The 17655-nt window shown below is 39.8% G+C and overlaps 1 protein-coding gene across 3 annotated transcripts in view; it reads right to left on the bottom strand.

The window, feature by feature from the left end:
- Positions 1–17655, bottom strand: part of SMARCAD1 (SNF2 related chromatin remodeling ATPase with DExD box 1) — a 61438-nt gene that overhangs the window by 23072 nt on the left and 20711 nt on the right. The window contains exons 5-9 of one of the 3 annotated variants that reach the window (XM_072117830.1): positions 12571–12634; positions 9497–9594; positions 8174–8272; positions 6364–6448; positions 657–1018 (exon numbers count right to left, since the gene is read on the bottom strand). In XM_072117830.1, coding sequence (XP_071973931.1) covers positions 657–1018; positions 6364–6448; positions 8174–8272; positions 9497–9594; positions 12571–12634 — 708 coding nt within the window. Of the gene's footprint in view, positions 1–23; positions 379–656; positions 1019–6363; positions 6449–8173; positions 8273–9496; positions 9595–12570; positions 12635–17655 lie in introns of those variants that run through there. The other 2 variants (XM_072117840.1, XM_072117847.1) reach the window with 2 other exon arrangements.

Here is a 17655-nt window from a genome sequence, read left to right as displayed (position 1 = left end):
TTTAGAAAACTAAAAGAACTTACCAACATAAAGTTAGTCTATCCAAATGACAAAAATTCATTGTTCTGAGGCAACGAGGAATCTGACACTCTCTCAGAAAATGACAGCAATCAGCAGGCAGAACAAACATAAATTTCACTTACAGGTGAGAAAGAAGCAGTTAAAATGAGGAGAAAACGCTGCTGTAGAGGAAAATGAGAACAATTCCTGCTGGCATCTGGAAGCATGGAGCTGCCCTACAAGCTGCTTCTTCAAGCAGTCACAATAGAAGGAAAAATCCTGCTGCCACATTCTTGCCTTCTGCTGGACTTTTCTGCAAAAGTAGCTAATAAGAGACTGGCAAAGTTCTCCTTCTGAAGGTAAAGCTGTAATGTCTGCCTCAGCAGAGCTCTGAACCAAGTTTCTAGGTTTCTGAATGACTGACAGCACTGCCAGCCAATCAGCTTGGATTTTTCTGAAAATCACCCCTTAATTTATTCAAAATTAGGTCATATGACACTATATCATCTGCTATTGGCTTAGGATGAATCTAGTGTTAGCCTACTCAGGAAAGGCCACCCATCAATGCCTTCTCTAAGATTGTAGACACCTCTTGCCTATAAGCATAAAAGGAGTATTAAAAGAAAAAAAAAAAGTTATGTAGTGTGAAAACTTACCAGAGAATCCCAGGAATGGAAGGGCCGGAGCTCTGTGATCCTCTGTGCTTTCTTTAAAGAGCACTGGGGGATAAGGGAGAGCTCATCCAGTGAAGCATCTTGCAAGAAGCTGACAATTCTAGTTTTATATTCCTCCTCCATTGTTTCTTCCCCACTGCTGTAGTCTTCATCCAGAACGCTTCCTGCATCCGAAGCAGACTCCTCGCTCTCCAGGTCTTCTTTAAAGTTGTTGGTGTTATATTTGTCTTTAGATTTTTTCTTTAAACCATTTTGCATTGGTCCATCATAAGGATTTTTGTTCGGCTTATTTTTGTCACTTTCTGAAGCTCCTTTGCCATTAGCCACATTAGTGGAAGCGTCATCTGTTTGTGCAACACAAATATAGCTTTAAATACAATTTCTGTAGGTAGCAATTGAAACTTTATTGTAATACCACCTATAAATTTCCTATTAGAAAAACCACTACAAAACACTTATGTTTATGTTGAATGTTTGTAATTCTAATATAAGGGGGCAAAAAAACTAGGTTTTATAGGTTTCTAACATTAATATGGAGATGGAAAATTCAGTCTTCAATAACATTATGGTTGGTCACATGCTGCGGTCCCCAAAATCACACGTTCAAACATTATTCCCTCTTTTTTGACACAGTGGGAGGAACTAATAAAGGATGCTCCAGCCTGAGCCCAATGACTGCAGGAGATCACTCGTGTCTATTGGTCTGCACAGCTGTGCACAAAGATCTGTCACCAGCAACTATTCTGCTTACACTAAAAGGATGAAACCTCAGCATGTAATGTAAGCTGGGCGAGAAGAACACATAGTATTGTACTTATCTGCACAATCCAATTCAATGCACGCACGGATACAAATACAAACTATATATTATAGCAAGTAATGAACATGCATAAAACTAACTCAATCAGCAGACCTCTCATGCAAATACATGGGAACAGCATAATAAAAACACATGATGAACAGTTGGTGGGGATTTGTCCTGAATGCAAACAACCTCTAACATCTGTACTTGCTTCATTGGACTGTTATACGATATAAATTCCTCTTGCAATTTGCTTTTTATCTCAACTAGCTGTCATTTTGCTTCATAATTTAGAGCTCTGCTTGCTGTCAGCGAATGGTGACAATTCTCATCAACACTCAGACTGAAGCCTATACAGGCAGTCTATGTCCTCTCTTTGGTGACAGCTTGGTATACCCAACACTAGCAGAGCATGTGTGGCTGGAGACACGGCAGCAATTCCTTGACTGGTATGACTTGCCAGTCAGACTGACAATATACAACACATAAGAGGACATCTGTCAGATAGGTGTACTCAAAGGTTCAGGATGTGTATGGGGTGGGACAACGAGAATACAAACGTATATCATATTAAAATACAGAGTGCCGTGAAAGACTCTGGGGAGCTAGACTAGGAAATCTATTGGGACTCTTACTCATAGATCCAGGCACCGACTATGGTAATCTTATATTTGTTATCCATATACTTTCAAATTCTTATTATTGTGCTAGCGCGTCTTGGGGTCCCTGGTCCCTGACTTGGCTTCACAGGCAATACATTGTCTCCCTGCCCTCCCCCCAAATCCCCTCTACATGAAGCAAGGATTCCTGTCCACTGAACTGTGCTCAGTCCGTGGGATCTGACCAAAAACATTCATGTGCAGGAAGCCCAAAAGGCATCAGTAAGCTGTATTTTCTTTTAATTTATTTTAGGTAGTTTAAATTCCCAGAAAGCTCCTTTACTCAAAGTTTATCCCGAGTAACTATTGCCTCAGCTTAATGGAGTGAAATTCCACTTAAAGGAAACCTACCACTTGAAGTGGCAGATATAAGAGGGAACGGAGCTTATTTTTGTTAGTGTTTTAAACCGCAGTATCGCGGTTTAAAACACTTTTTAAACTTTATGGCCAAAGCTGCTTCGGCGCAGGGAGGTACGCGTGGCTCTCATTCACTTCCTATGTAGCCGCGTGCACGGTTGCGCGCATGGCAAGCACCGAGCACTTACCTCCCTGCGCCGAAGCAGCTCCAGCCATACAGTTTAAAAAGAGTTTTAAACCGCGATACTGCGGTTTAAAACACTAACAAAAATAAGCTCCAGCTCACCCTGAGCTGGTGCTCGGTAGTTCCCTCTCATACCTGCCACTTCAAGTGGTAGGTTTCCTTTAACTAGTTTATTGTTTAACTCTTATTGTTTCATCTCACTCATGGCCTAAACCGCAAATAGAATCACTGAAGTGAATTGACATGCTCAGTTCAGAGATTTTGGCCAGGCAAATACTACAATTGCACGGAGCAAGTTTGGTGGTCCAAACTAATTTGTGGACAACAGGCTTTAGTCTGTTATGTACACACGTCGACTTCACCACGGATAGTTCTATAAACACATGAGATCAGGCTGGGCTCACATCAACTTATGTTTCCATTAATACGCCCTTTTAAAGAAAGAAGAACGCTTCAACCTGAACCATCAACTGAAGAGCTTACATTTAGCATTGACTCATCTAACATTTACTTCCATTTACAGGAGGCCAGCATCCAACATGCAAAAGCATGGTTTTTTTTTTTACTGTTACACAGTAAAAATGGAAAACCGCCTATTGTACATGAATTTTGCGGGAGCACTGTTCTGCTACTAAAATAGAACCAACATACGTTAGCACACGGACAAAAATAACATCTGTGTGCATGAGTGCTGGGTTTGATCTATCTGTTGGTAATTTGAACATTGCAAGTCCTGTTCCTGAATAGAAAAGAGTGGCCGAAATGCAGTGTATATGCAAACTTTATATGCCAACGACACATAAGCCTCATGGACACTGACCCATTGTATTTGGCCAGTAAAATGCACACTTCTGCTGTTCCCTTAGCACCCATAAAAAAAATAAAACCTGTGCACTAGCCAACACTCCGGTCTATATCTATAACCAGTAGTCACATCCATCAAACATAATGGCATAACTGGTGGTACTATCAAGTTACATTTGCATGTGTGTATGAATGGTTTTCTTCATCTTTGTAGGTAGTGCAGAGCTAATACACCAACTCAGTGGTCCCCAACCTTTTTGCATTTGGGGAGCAGCTGCACCCTAAAATAATTTTCAGGGACCAGAACCGTGGTCCCTGGGGAAAAAAAAAAAAAAAAGTGTACATAGCAAATACCCCATATCTAAATCCAACCCATATAATCTGTCATTTCCTGTAGCCCCGATCTAAAATACCCTTTACTGCAGCCTGCCTGTATAGCGCTCTTTTATGTAACCCCCTCTTGTTACTGTAGCCCCTTTTATAGTGCCTCTTATTTGTAACCCCCTCCCTTTTCTGTATTCCCTCTCTTTATAGTTCCCCCTTTTCTGTAGCCCCCCTTTTTATGCTACATATACTACATAAGAATATGTCGAGTATAAGCAGAGGCACCTTACTTTACCACAAGTAACTGGGAAACATATTGGGGCAGATTTATCAAGCTGTCTGAAAGTCAGAATATTTCTAGTTGCCCATGGCAACCAATCAAAGCTCCCCTTTAAAATATTCATGAGCACTGGTAAAATGAAAGCTGAGCTGTGATTGGTTGCCATGGGCAACTAGAAATATTCTGACTTTCAGACAGCTTGATAAATCTGCCCCATTGACTTGAGAATAAGCCTAGTGTGGGAAATACAGCAACTACTCATTAATAAAATGTCCAAAGCAGAGCGCCCTCAAAAAAAGCAATTCCCCCCGCAATGCCCCCTTACATAGACGTGACTCTTGCCATCTGCTGGGAAGCCGGGGAGAAGAGGAACCTGGAGCCGTGGCAGAAATAGAGCGCTGGAAGCAAGTAGAGAGTTTTGTATTTTTAGGTCTTTTGGCCGCGGCCAAGGACCGGGTGTTCCATGGCCCGATTTTGGACTGCAGCCCGGTGGTGGAAGACCACTGCACTTCCTGAATATAGATATAAAACTATATGGGAGGACATATATTAAATGTGATTTGCCCTATAGTGTGAACTGTGACCTAGCATTAAGAGTTTTGAAATAGTTCACTGATTTGTATATGCGTGCCCTTGTTCTACGCGAGTCCTGATGCGATATAACACATACAGATTATATGTCATTCTATACAGCTCATGTCATCTTCCCAATAGTGTGAACTGCGACCTAACATTAAGTGTTTTGAAATGGTTCACTGATTTGTATATGCGTGCCCTTGTCCTAGGTGAGTCCTGATGCCATATGACATATACAGATTATAACAAATGAGAAAAAACATTTGAATTATGTGTAGAGTTGTGAAGGTTGAACACTGAGCATTCTCAGTTCACATACAATTAGGTGCAATGGATTCAGGTGCCCGTTGATTGCACATCCGGTATAAGAATGCGGGGCGCACAACAGAAAAAATGCAAAAAATGACTAAGTCTGATAGAACGAAACACATTGGTTTTTTGCAGTGTTCATAATCGTGATGCCTGGATTTTTATCTGGATGAAATAAAGCTTCTATTTCATATGGATTTCCATCAATGTGCTGTTTTTTTTTTTTTTTTCCCTTGTGTATGCTGTTGAACCGATGGTTTCCCAGAGCACGGAGAAGTAATCCAAAGTCCAAGAGCTTTGTGGGTGGGCTGGACGCAATTTGTTTTTGTTTTAAGAGTAAGGACTAGTTACTGTCCGAAAAGCATCAGCAAGTCATTTTTGAGTGAGACACACTAATCTTTTTTCAGGTTTTTAACCTTTTATTTTATTAACTTTTGGGAAATGTTTATCCTCCCTGGTGCTGAAACCTCACTCATCGATTCTAATCTAGTTCAAATCGAGAGGACCCATCTGTGTGTTCGGGTGCATCAATATACCAGCCAAATTCCTGAGTGATAAGCTGAAGAAAAAACTTTTTCCTTTTGCTTTTTGATAGGCCAGAACCAAAGCAACTTTGAGTTAAAACCGCTCAAATAAAGAGACAACCTATCATCAGAAGAACCAAAATTATTGTGGAGACTATACAATTCTTAAAAGGAAAACAACTATTAAGAAGAAAACAAACCAGACTTGAGGTCACGTCACGCAAGAGGCGTGCATAATTAGCAGAAAGTCTTTTTCCAGGCGACCCTGGCATTTCAACATTAAAGAAGACCAGCATTGGATCGGAATGAAGAGGAGGACAGGCAAGTATGTCCGGTTTGTTTTATTCTTAATGGTGGTTTTCCTTTAATGGGAATCTGACAGCAAAACAAAATCACAAGAAAATAATTTCCACCACAAAACCTCATCGCCTCCAAACTCATCACGAATGAAGCCCTACTCTTCATCACATCAGCCCTTCCTTCACTCTCCTTCATGCGTCCTATTCTTACAATTTAAAATTTCAGCTTCTGCTGTGGACATCCACATTGGCCTCCTGCCTCCTACACTAGTTACACAGAAGTACATCTGCGCAGTATTAACACAGCAGATATACTGCACATGCTTCATACTATAAACCTTCAGTGTCAGGACGGTGTTTAGGGGATGCTTCAGGCAGGATGCCCAAGATACAAAGCAGAAGCTGAAGTTTAAAACAAGGGGCAAAGATTTTGATGCATGTTAAAGAGGAAAAGGAATGGCTTATGTGATGAAAGGGGAGCAGTGTTGTATTAGAAGTGGAGGGGATGCCCAATGCCTTAGGTCATGTGACTGTCATCACAATGATCACTATAAAGTTTAATATTTGTTACCTTCCTCATCTTCGGCAAATAACTTTAGCGCCTCAAGTGCTTCATGAAAAGACCAGTCATGCTCCTGAAGTACTTCTCTCAGCTCCTGTCCAAATAAAGCATTAGAGGATCGTAAAAAGTTCTAATCCAATTAGATATAGTTCTGGAAGTTAATGCATTTTGCTTTAAAAGTGGAATCTGCCAAGAGAGGAGTCTCCTTCAGTATCCCTGCACAAGGCGCCTTCCGGTATCCTTAAATTTTAGGAGATGGATGCACAAAAAAAAAAAAAATTGCACACTTTCATGATTTATTAATAAATTGCTTCATGTTGTTCACCCCATTAGACAAATAACACAATAGATGAATTGGTAGTGAGCGATTACGGGTGCAATGATTTTCAATGTCTGTCATTTTTACCCCCCCCCCCCCCCACTTGATTTTTAAATGATTCCCAAACAGAGCTCCTCACTGCTCAAACCCACCACCAGTGTGATTGAGTTACTGAGCTTCTGACCTTCTGCTACAAGCTGCAGCAGTTAGGCAGATATATCAATCTATTTTTCGTAAGAATTCAGTCGTTATTTTCGAAGAAAAAAAAAAAAAAGGTCTGGGACACATTTATTAAGGGGTTTAGACATTTAGGATACTGTAGATGGTAAGGGTCCCAAACTAACCTGCTAGGTCCTCTTTAAAGGACATCTACCATCAGGATGATTGTAAACCAAGCTCACTGACGTACTGGTATGTCATTCTTCCGAAGACCTGAGGATGTCTCGTTTTCACCCATTGATTAAAAATGTGCGATTAGCACATTGTAATGAATGAGGAAAATCCCCATATACTGCCATACTGTCTTTTTTTCTTTAATTCTTCTTAAAGGAGTGATTATGAGTTGAACAAGGTGGGAATCTGCTGTATAAGGATTTCTTACCATGTAGTGTATCATGTGTAAACACTCATGTAATATAATAGTGTTGTGATTGGAAATTTCACAAACATTGTGGAAAAAATATGCTGCAGAAACCTCAATAAACGCATCAGAAACCAGCCGCTTAAAGCGGTTTACCCCACAAAAGAAAATCTCAACCCACTAGTGATGTTAACACAATAAAGATCATTTTAACCTGTTACTTTACAATTTTAATCCGTGTTATTGCGGTTTAGCTCCGATCACTCCCTAGGATGCTCAGTGTAAGATTCCAGGGTGTGGGCGGGGACTCTCTAAGCAGACACATTATGAGCCATCCAACTCTGAGCTGACAACGTGGTTCGCTTATCAGGGTACAGGTGTATACACATTTTCATCTGGCTTCTGACATAGTACTAACATACTGACACATAGAAAGAGATGAGACAGATGAGATGCCCATTCCAATGAGGCATGACAGACATTTACACTGTCAGCTCGGCTGCATATCTGATCTCACAGATATGTGCCTGCCTCCCCCTTTCCCCGGATAACTTATCTGCTTGTAGTTTGCAGCTTCTCTTTCCTCACCATGTGCTATTTGCTGGCAGGAAGTGAATCAGTGAGTCTCTAAGCTCGGTGCAGGCTACTGGCAAAGAGCAGAGCAGAAATCCAAGATGGCGGCCCCAACCCCAAATCAGAAGTTACAGGGTCGTATCTAGGGGAAACTGAAAATGTGCACAGCAGGACTGATAGAGACAGGTTGGACTTATATCTGTGAAATGCTGAATTAACAGGGTAACTGCACAATGTCCACAGTTCTGTTTGCATAGCAAAGAGAGGAAAATCCAAAAAAAAAAAACTTAAAAACCCTGAAGCTTATATTAATCATGCACAGTAACCGTGTACAGCTGCTCACTTACTTCCTTATCCAAATCGGGAAAGTGTTTTTGCAGCCTTTTGACGTTGGCTTCTTGTTTTTCAAATTCATTATCAGAATCAGAACTGTCATCTACAGCAAACTGAAAATAAGTTATAGAAGTCAATTTTAGATCCAAAGGCAGCTTACACTAAAGTTATTGCAGGGTACATATTCAGGATTGAAAGGGCTTTAATCATCGAGACACTCATTCTTTACCCCCGGGATATGGGATAAATGCCCCAAAGCTGAAACATCACCTCTGGTGATTTGTTGGTTAAGAGGAAAGTCCCTTCTTCTGCCTAAATAAAAAAGGACTTTCTGAAAAGTATACAGGATCGCATACGAACACAAAAGCTCAATAAAAGTCAAGGGAATGCAGGACGAGCTTATCAACTGCCCTGACTTTTGAAATAGTTGATCCCAAATCACTTTTCATTGTACGGCAGCTCAGGAGGAGTTACCCCAACCCTAATTACATATACACACACACACACACACACACACACACACACACACACATATATATATATACACATACATATTTATTCGATAAGTATACTTGTGTACAAAATAATATGTAACCCATTTCAGATTAGGTGGCCACAGTGCAGAGGACAGGATTCTGGCCATCATAATGTATATATGATGCATGTAGTCCCTTCTTCCTCATAAAACATTGGCGCTAAACTGTAATTATAATAGTAGTGAAGAAGGGAATTCTTGCATCCTTTAATCACAATGATGCTTGGTGTCACGTTCCCTGCCCTGTGGTCTGTCTGCGAAATTCATCCATGGTCTAGGACTTACATACCAACTAAAGTAGGGTGACTCTGGCGTTAGCCAACAGCAACCCAGTCAATGTATAATGCTTTGGCATCCCTGTGCCTGAAACAGTGGTCTGGAAAGACTACAGTTGGCATAACAGTGACTCCAAATTGCTAGAAATTAATCAGGCATCAAAAAAGCTCATTTAGTCTGATGTGTAATTGAACAGTACTAGGGCATGGACTCTGACTTGCAGCATCATAGATGAATTTGATGATCAGTGTTTCCTCACAGGACTATGGTCCCATTCCAGGATAATGCTTCCGGTTCAGAACAGCAGTAGTGGTCTGCATGTGAAAGACTGGATATGCACCACTGAAGCACATATTAGAGAAAAATATACTTTTGTTGAAGGCAGAGCAGGACTAGAGAGCGTTGGAAGAGTGATTTCTGGCTCTGTTATACAAAACACCATGACTGCAGTCAATGTTTCACTCAGTGATTAAAGCATCTCTCTATCCCAGTCATACGCCCTTTAGTTAGAGAACCAGGTACTTACAGAATCTGATTTTTTCTTCTTTGAGACTTGTCTTTCATTGCCATCTTGTTTAGACTTCTGTTTAGGACTGTCCTCCAGCTTCCTTTTCCGAGATGATGCTTAAACAATAGTTATATTCATAAGCAACTATAACATTTAAACTGTAGTAACAACAATGATAAAAATAAAGTGTGTCCACTATCATCATAGCCTGACATGACTATATATGTTGGACTAGAAAATAAACAGACATCCAAAGTTAACACTTACAGAAAAACACATTTGTTATGGGCTGGACTGGAGTAAGGAAACAAATAAGTTCAGGCTGGTCTTAAGCTCACATCAGTAGCTCTGACATGCAAACCACTCAGACAGCAGCACATAGGGGATGACAATACTTGACATATTTCACTGCTCCATAACTGGTAAAAGCTGAGGTCATATAGATGAAAACTACAGTAAACTAGAAAAAAAATTTGAGTCTCCAATGTTTTGTACTTTTATTAGCTTGTCATCTGAATGCAACGGATTTAAAGCACCCATTAATTAATTATGGGGCTCTATAAATAAATTATACTTCCAGACCTGAAAATGAGCAGTTATTCATCGAAATGCACACATCTGTATTTGTAATATATAACTACAGAATTTTCCATAAAAACAGTATCCTATTCAAAACCTGAAACAATACACCCATGAATAACACATTTTAGGGCAGTTTTATTGCTGACATGGGCCTAGGGGTTCTTAAGATTTTTGGACCCGTTAGACTAGAAGAACAGAACCCTGACAGTAAGTTCATCTTGAAGATGGGCCTCCGTCAGGTTATACAGGACATTAATACATGCATGAGGGCGGAGAAGCATCCAATGGCAACTAAAATACTGAATCTGAGCCTATTAAGAGGTTCATGTGTGTATATTAACCATATTATACCATTTATACATTTGCCACTGCAGGAACATATACTGGGCAGTATAATGGCCATACATGCCATTTTTTGTCTGTATTGCCAAGAAGTTAGGTTTTCAGATACTACAGAAACAAAATTGGGGGAGGGGGGGGGGGGTGTTGGTTGACATACTGAAGTTGTTTCAAAGAATCAGTCATAACATACCGTGAACATAAAGACATGTCAAACTATTCTTGTTCAACAAGGGATTTTTCAGGTGACAAGATAATGATGCAGATGGAAGAAATGATGAGCTATATAGTGTGATCCAAAGGGGAAATTCTTTCATTGCTTTGATCATCAACCAAACTTTAGGACATACCCGGGGCAGAATTCGCAACAACCAATGAACAGAAAAACATTTGGAACATTAAAATTTGCAGACGGAAAATGACAGACTAGCAGGCAGCAGAAAATAATGGTCATAGACAAAAAAATTAAGTAAAAGCACATGAGCCACCTGGAGTGCTACAAAGTGATAGTACAGTTAGTTTCGGCATACTACTTCTAAATATTTGCTAACTTCCCAGGTTTTTATCCCATTGAGATACCTGTGATACAGTTTATGATGCAAATAATCTAAAAAGCAGATGTTAAACAAGGTCTCCGCGCCTTACAGGAACAAAAAAAGTGCCTGAAGTGAAGTTGCTTGCTAATAAAGGCAAAACATGCCTCCTCCTGTTTAAAACCTTTTTAAATGTGGGCGACAGCTGCGTGATGATATGGCAGAGCGCCCCACACGTTTCTGTGTGGAGACTCGCTTGTTGGCAAAAAGCACTGGCAGTAACTTTTAGATAAATGTGCTACGAACATCAAATATTTGGAGTCTATGTTATGTTGGAGTAATCTGGAAGATTAAGTGTATATTAAATAACACTGCATGGAAATTATTATAAAACTGAAATGTGCAGAATTATGAATGTAATGGGGTATAAACAGCAGTGAATCCACATGCAAACTTTGACACATTTAAAAAAAAAAAATTTATTAAATAGACGAATCAAAACCTGTGCATTGCTGAATGATTGTTTCTGGTGTTGACAATTTTCAAAAGGAAAGGAAAAGGATTCATAAGGTAACGCCGTTTACCTCACATGGGTGAGATGCAACTATATTAGATTTAGGCCTACATACTTTTTAATTATGCAGATGTTATCCTGGTTGTTTCTTTTTAGTGGATTTAAGTGGAAATGTTCTGGTATATAATGAGGCACATTTAATACCATGAAATTACAAAGGAAAACCTGCACAAGAATATTTGTGCTCTCTCTGGCCTCAGCAGTCTGCTGGCATAGATCACTGGTGCCATGGCTGCAGTTGTGACATGGAGTATAGTGCATGCCATCCTGAGGAAGCAATTTTACGCAAAATGTGCGTTGGAAGAGTCTCCATATATCTAGCGGTTCATCACCCATGGGTAAAATCTCCTCTGTATATATATTGATCACTTGTAAGAATTATTGCTATACTGTACCTACCCTTTTTCCTTATATTATGGATTATGGCTTTTATTTACACTACAGGGGCAAGATACTAGTACAATTACATTATTTGTACTTGGATCTACTATCTTGTACATAGCAGTCGGGTGCACGATCACTTTATATTTCCCTTGGGTGGTTTTGCCTTGAGTGGATGGGAATTTCTCTTTGGCCAATTTGTGCAATACATCAATAATTAAAAATTTAAGTGTTTTAATGTATGTTTTTAATTAGAATTAATAAAATGCAACAGATTTTTATGGCAATTTTGGCTCAGTTTTGTTTTCTGATGTCATGTTGTTATGTGGGAGGAGTTGCTTTTTGTCTTTTCGATTGATTTCTTGAGAATGTTGTGGTCAAAAGCAAACTAAAGCCAGGTGGGGAGGACCAACAAGTCAGTGAAGAAAATAAAATGGTTGAGCCAACTTCTGAATTGCAGACATATAGGCTTATTGGGCTTAATACGTTGTAAAGGTAAATTGATCAGGATTTGGACATTCAGCACCCATGCTGAAGAGAAAAGGTCCAGCAAGTGACAGGCCTTACATTATTATTGTTGAATTGCTAAAATCCCCCTTGAAAAACAACAATATGGGGGTCTCACAACTATTATAGAAGAAATTACAGTGGTTCTCACAACCACTGCTAATACGTGAACATACCTTTCTCAAACTGATCTACACCTGCAGCAACTGCTTCTTCTAATGTGTCAGTGGACTCAATAAGCTGAAAGGGGGAAAAAAAAAAAAGTGTGATTACAGTTCATATGCTTTTAACATAATGCAGTAATATGGCTTTTCACACGGGGGAGATTTATCATTAGGCAGGATTTTGAGAAGTTGTCTATGTGTTAAACTGGCAGGTTTCCAACAGTTGCATGTTTAACATCCGCTCATTTTCTGCCTTTTTGCAATGTTTTTGCACAGGAAATTCTCAGATACCTCAAAACATAAAATTGAGCAAAAACTTCCCCCTGTAGTAGCAATGGAGCCACCCTCCTATGTGGTGTAGTTTTGCGATTAAATTTGCGTTTTTTCGAAAATTCTCAGTTGATAAATGTGGTGTTCCACACTCTGTGGTGTATTATTTCCGTCATTGCATGACTTTAGATTTGCCGTTTTTCCCTAGTACAAAAACTGCAAAAAACGTTTGCGCAAACATTTGCAAAAATTATACGCCAAGAAGCTACATATGACCAATGATAAATCTCCCCCATCTTCTCTATGTCATGAGCCCATTTCAAGAGATAAGATGGCAAAAAAGGGGTATTCCAGGAATAAGCATAATTCATATTCAAACGGGTCATAAAAAAAAAAAAAAAAGCCAATATATAATTAGTAGAATTAATATGCTACAGGCTTTTTAAAATCAGTCCTGTGACTGTGGAGGAGACACAGGACAGAAGTTGGCCACTAGTCATGTGATCATCACTATTTTTGGCTGTAGTCTGTTGCAGTGCATCCAGTATGGCCAGTTTGTGGTGAGATGTCATTTCAGTGACAATGTGCAGTGATGGAAGCTTGTATTGTACTAATGGAAGGAAACAATTAAAATTAATTCATTTGTAATACTGTGTGACCATGTTAAGGCTATATAGAAATCATATCCTTTTAAGTTATATAGCAATCCTGCTCAAATGACATCTATCCATGCAATAGTTTCTTTTACGCTTCGCATTAAGTGATCACATTTGTACATCACCATGACTTCCAAATGGCAAGTCTATATAATAAATATTGTCCATCCAACACAGGTATAACCAAGGATTTTGCCCTTGGTGTAGAAGCCATGGTGGTCACTAGTGTACAAGCCTTGATAAAGTCGCAGCTCTTAAAAATGTGTGGCAAGGAACTGCATCCAATCACCCACTTATTTCACCTCAAGGAGAAATGGGGCATGAAGGGGGCTATGGCAAACCACGGAGTGGGCCAGTGGGGGGCGTTCCTGTGAACTGGCTCCTGGTGCAAGTTAAAGCACATGATACGCATGTTAAGCCGAATGAGAAATACAAGTCAGATCTAGGTGGACACTTTAATAGATGTGTAAATTTTACCTTTTCATCTGTAAAACAAAGTAATTTCCAGAATATACAGTATATTGAATGCAGAAGATTCCTGGTAGATAGTATTTAACTGTCTGAGACACTGGGAGACAGATAGGTATTATTACACATGAATAGCGGTAGCGATATATTGAAATATTTCCCTTTAATCCCTCAGTAAATATGAGCAGTTCAATACACCCATACACTGTACAATCCCCTCAGTCCTTGTCCAGAATGTGTCTGTCTGCTAATGCTTCTTATTCAACATGTGGAGAAGAGGCAACAGTTTATTTGCATCTAAGCTGGAGCTGCTCAAGGATAAGAAGGGAAGAGTTACATAGCACTTTCATTTTTCTATTGGTTTTTCCGCATAGTCTGTGGACCACAGGATAGGGTCTAACTTGCTGATTGGTGGGGGGTCTTAATGAAGAGACCCCCCACCAATCACAAGAACAGATGGTCAGATGGTAGCTGCAGGTTAGCCAAACTGGAATTTATTTAGTACATAAAGGGAGTGCCAAACGCAAATACTTAGGCAAAATAGTGAATAAACTTACTTGTCTCCTGATGTACAACAGGGACATGCTTTATAGGTAGAGGTCACCACTAAGGCTAATGAATTGCTGCAGCAATGACCTGTCTGTAAAACAAAGTTACAGAACAGTCAATCACTGCTGCAGCCCATCTCTTGCATTTGTATGATTTCATCGCTCAAGACAGGTCCCAGCAAAACAGAAGAGGTCAGGTAAGTTTACTGTAATTACCTGAACACATTGAAGCAGCTTTGTGCACATAACCTCATCTCAACTCCCCCCATCTAATCATGTGTCACTGAGATAGTTTGCAGAACTATGGAAGATTTACACAACCTCTTCTCCAAGTGTCCAGAGACTTTCTGCATGAGGCTGACCGGGATCAAGAATAGCTGTGAAATGAAAGCCTCTGGTGTCATTGCCAGTAGGAGCATGTGATCAATACGAAAAACTAAATTTCAGTGTAAATATAAACCCCCTGGTGATTGCACCTTAAGGACCTTGGATGTGGATACTTTATGGAATAACTCTGCAATAGTTTAACGTGACCAAGTCATTCTGATGGGGTTTTTTGTAACACGTTGATTTATTTTTTAGTAATAAAATTAAATTCCTATGATCTATCCTAACTTTTCATAATCGTCAATTTTTGGTTAAAAAGGCAATTTTCGCCTGTTATTAATAATCTGTCACATGGAGTAAAGGAAACTGAGAAAATGGAATTTAACCCCTTATGGACACAGCCATTTTGTAGCGCAAGGCTCAGTGACATTTTTTGGATTCTGACCTGCGTTGCTTTATATGGTTATAACTTTTGAACACTGATACTTATCTAAACCATTCTGAGATTGTTTTTCCCCCACATATTGTGCTTCATTTTAGTGGTAAATTTGGCTGATAAGTTTTGCGTTTATTTACCAAAAAAAAAAAAAAAAAAAAAGATTTTTTTTTTTTTTTAAATTTGCCATTTTCGAAATTAGAAATCATCGCGTTTTCAGGCAGATCGATTTACCACCTAAATAAAATTGCTGAATAACATTTCCCACCCTCTCTTGGGTTTTGTACGGAGGACTTTTTGTTTCCTTTTTAAATGTTTTTATTGGTTTTTTGGTTTGGTGTGTAATATTCATGTTGTGTTTATATTGAATAAAGATTGTACATTTTGGAATAGCACATGTCCATCTTGTATCATTGTAACATTTCCCATATGTCTACTATACATTTTCATAATTTTTGAAATGTCTGGATAATTTATTTTGACGTCACGCGGCTTACAAATAGATTATCGATATTCTGTATTTTCAGAATTTACCGTATATACTCGAGTATAAGCCGACCCAAGTATAAGCAGAGGCCCCTAATTTTACCACAAAAACCTGGTAAAATCTATATAATTTTTACTCGAGTATAAGCCGAGTTTGGCTTTTCAGCACATTTTTTTGTGCTGAAAAACTAGGCTTATACTCGAGTATATAAGGTACTATTTTGGGGATAAATACTGGTTTTAAATGAAATTTTACATTTTTAGCATTAAAACCTCCTGTATAATCAATGTATAATCATTTTCAAATCTGCACCCCTCAAGCTATCAGAAGCAGCTTTTACGAAGATTGTTAACCCCTTGAGATCTTCATAGTAATTGAATCAAAATGGAGGTGAAATTTAGAATGGTCAAATTGTGCCGGTTATACGTTTATTTAGCCCTAAAATTTACACATTTCCAAAAGATAAAAAGAGAAAACCCACCATACAATTTGTTATGAAATTTTTCCGGAGTGCAGAGACCCCCCACATGTGGCTGTTACTTGTTTTATGGGCGCACAGCGAGGCGCAGAAGGGAAGGAGCGCACTGCAGCTGCCAGGATTTTAATTTCCTCATTGGCCCCTTTCGAAGGCTTTAAAATTTTCGTTTTTTCGTTACTTTGTTCTCCAGAATAATACTGTTGCATATGTTTTATTGCATTTTTAGTGGGATTCAATAGGTAAAAATCATAATTTTTGGCAGGTTTTTAACAGATTGCTTGTTCATGATAATACTCTGCAATACTCATGTATTGTAAAGTATTAGCAGTGTCAGCCTATGCACACGCAAACATGAAAAATATACATTGTACCTTATATTCCCAACCTTCTTACTTTTGTGAATTTTGAGCAAGGGAAACTGAGGAAATGGAACCCAATAAAAAAAAAATAATAATTATATTCTAGCGAGATATAGTATTTACAGAAACATTTATAAAATGCATAGCCGTGGTTGGTCATGGCACGTCATGCACGGAATACCACTGAAACCTTTTTTGCAGTTGGTGGGACTTGGGATAGGAGGTGCTGTCCTGCAACTATCCTGCTGGCATCATTTGATGTTGTAGCCTTGATTCTCCACCCTGGTGTCCAAAAATAAAAATTTTTATTACCATATATAGTCGTGTATAAGCCGAGTTTTTCAGTACAAAAAATGTGCTGAAAAACGTCCCCTCGGCTTATACACAAGTCTATTACAAAAAATGTACCCACTTAAAATAAACAAACTTATATACTCACCCTCCGATGTCAGTGCGGCTCACCAATGTCAGCGCGTCCAGTCTTCTTTCTTCTCCGCGGCTCCTCTTGCTTCGCTCATGGACGCGGCCATGTTTTCTTCCTGGCCGTGCATACTTTGACGTCAACAGCGTCCGAGTCATAGATGCGCCTGCTAGAAGAAAACATGGCCGCGTCTATGAGAGAAGCAGGAAGAAAGAAGAGGAGCCGCGGAGAAGAAAGAAGACGGGACGCGCTGATATCGGGGACATCGGTGAGCCGCGCTGACATCGGAGGGTGAGTATATAAGTTTTTTTTTTTTTTTTTTAAAGTGCCATGGGGGCAGGCAGGCTGTATACTACATGGGGGCGGGCAGGCAGGCTGTATACTACATGGGGGCGGGCAGGCAGGCTGTATACTACATGGGGGCGGGCAGGCAGGCTGTATACTACATGGGGGCGGGCAGGCAGGCTGTATACTACATGGGGGCGGGCAGGCAGGCTGTATACTACATGGGGGCGGGCAGGCAGGCTGTATACTACATGGGGGCGGGCAGGCAGGCTGTATACTACATGGGGGCGGGCAGGCAGGCTGTATACTACATGGGGGCGAGCAGGCAGGCTGTATACTACATGGGGGCGGGCAGGCAGGCT

This window comes from Engystomops pustulosus, chromosome 1 (assembly GCF_040894005.1).
Source record: "Engystomops pustulosus chromosome 1, aEngPut4.maternal, whole genome shotgun sequence".
NCBI lineage: Eukaryota > Metazoa > Chordata > Amphibia > Anura > Leptodactylidae > Engystomops > Engystomops pustulosus.
Note: the sequence above shows the minus strand (reverse complement) of the source record. Positions and strands in the feature narration are given on the sequence as shown.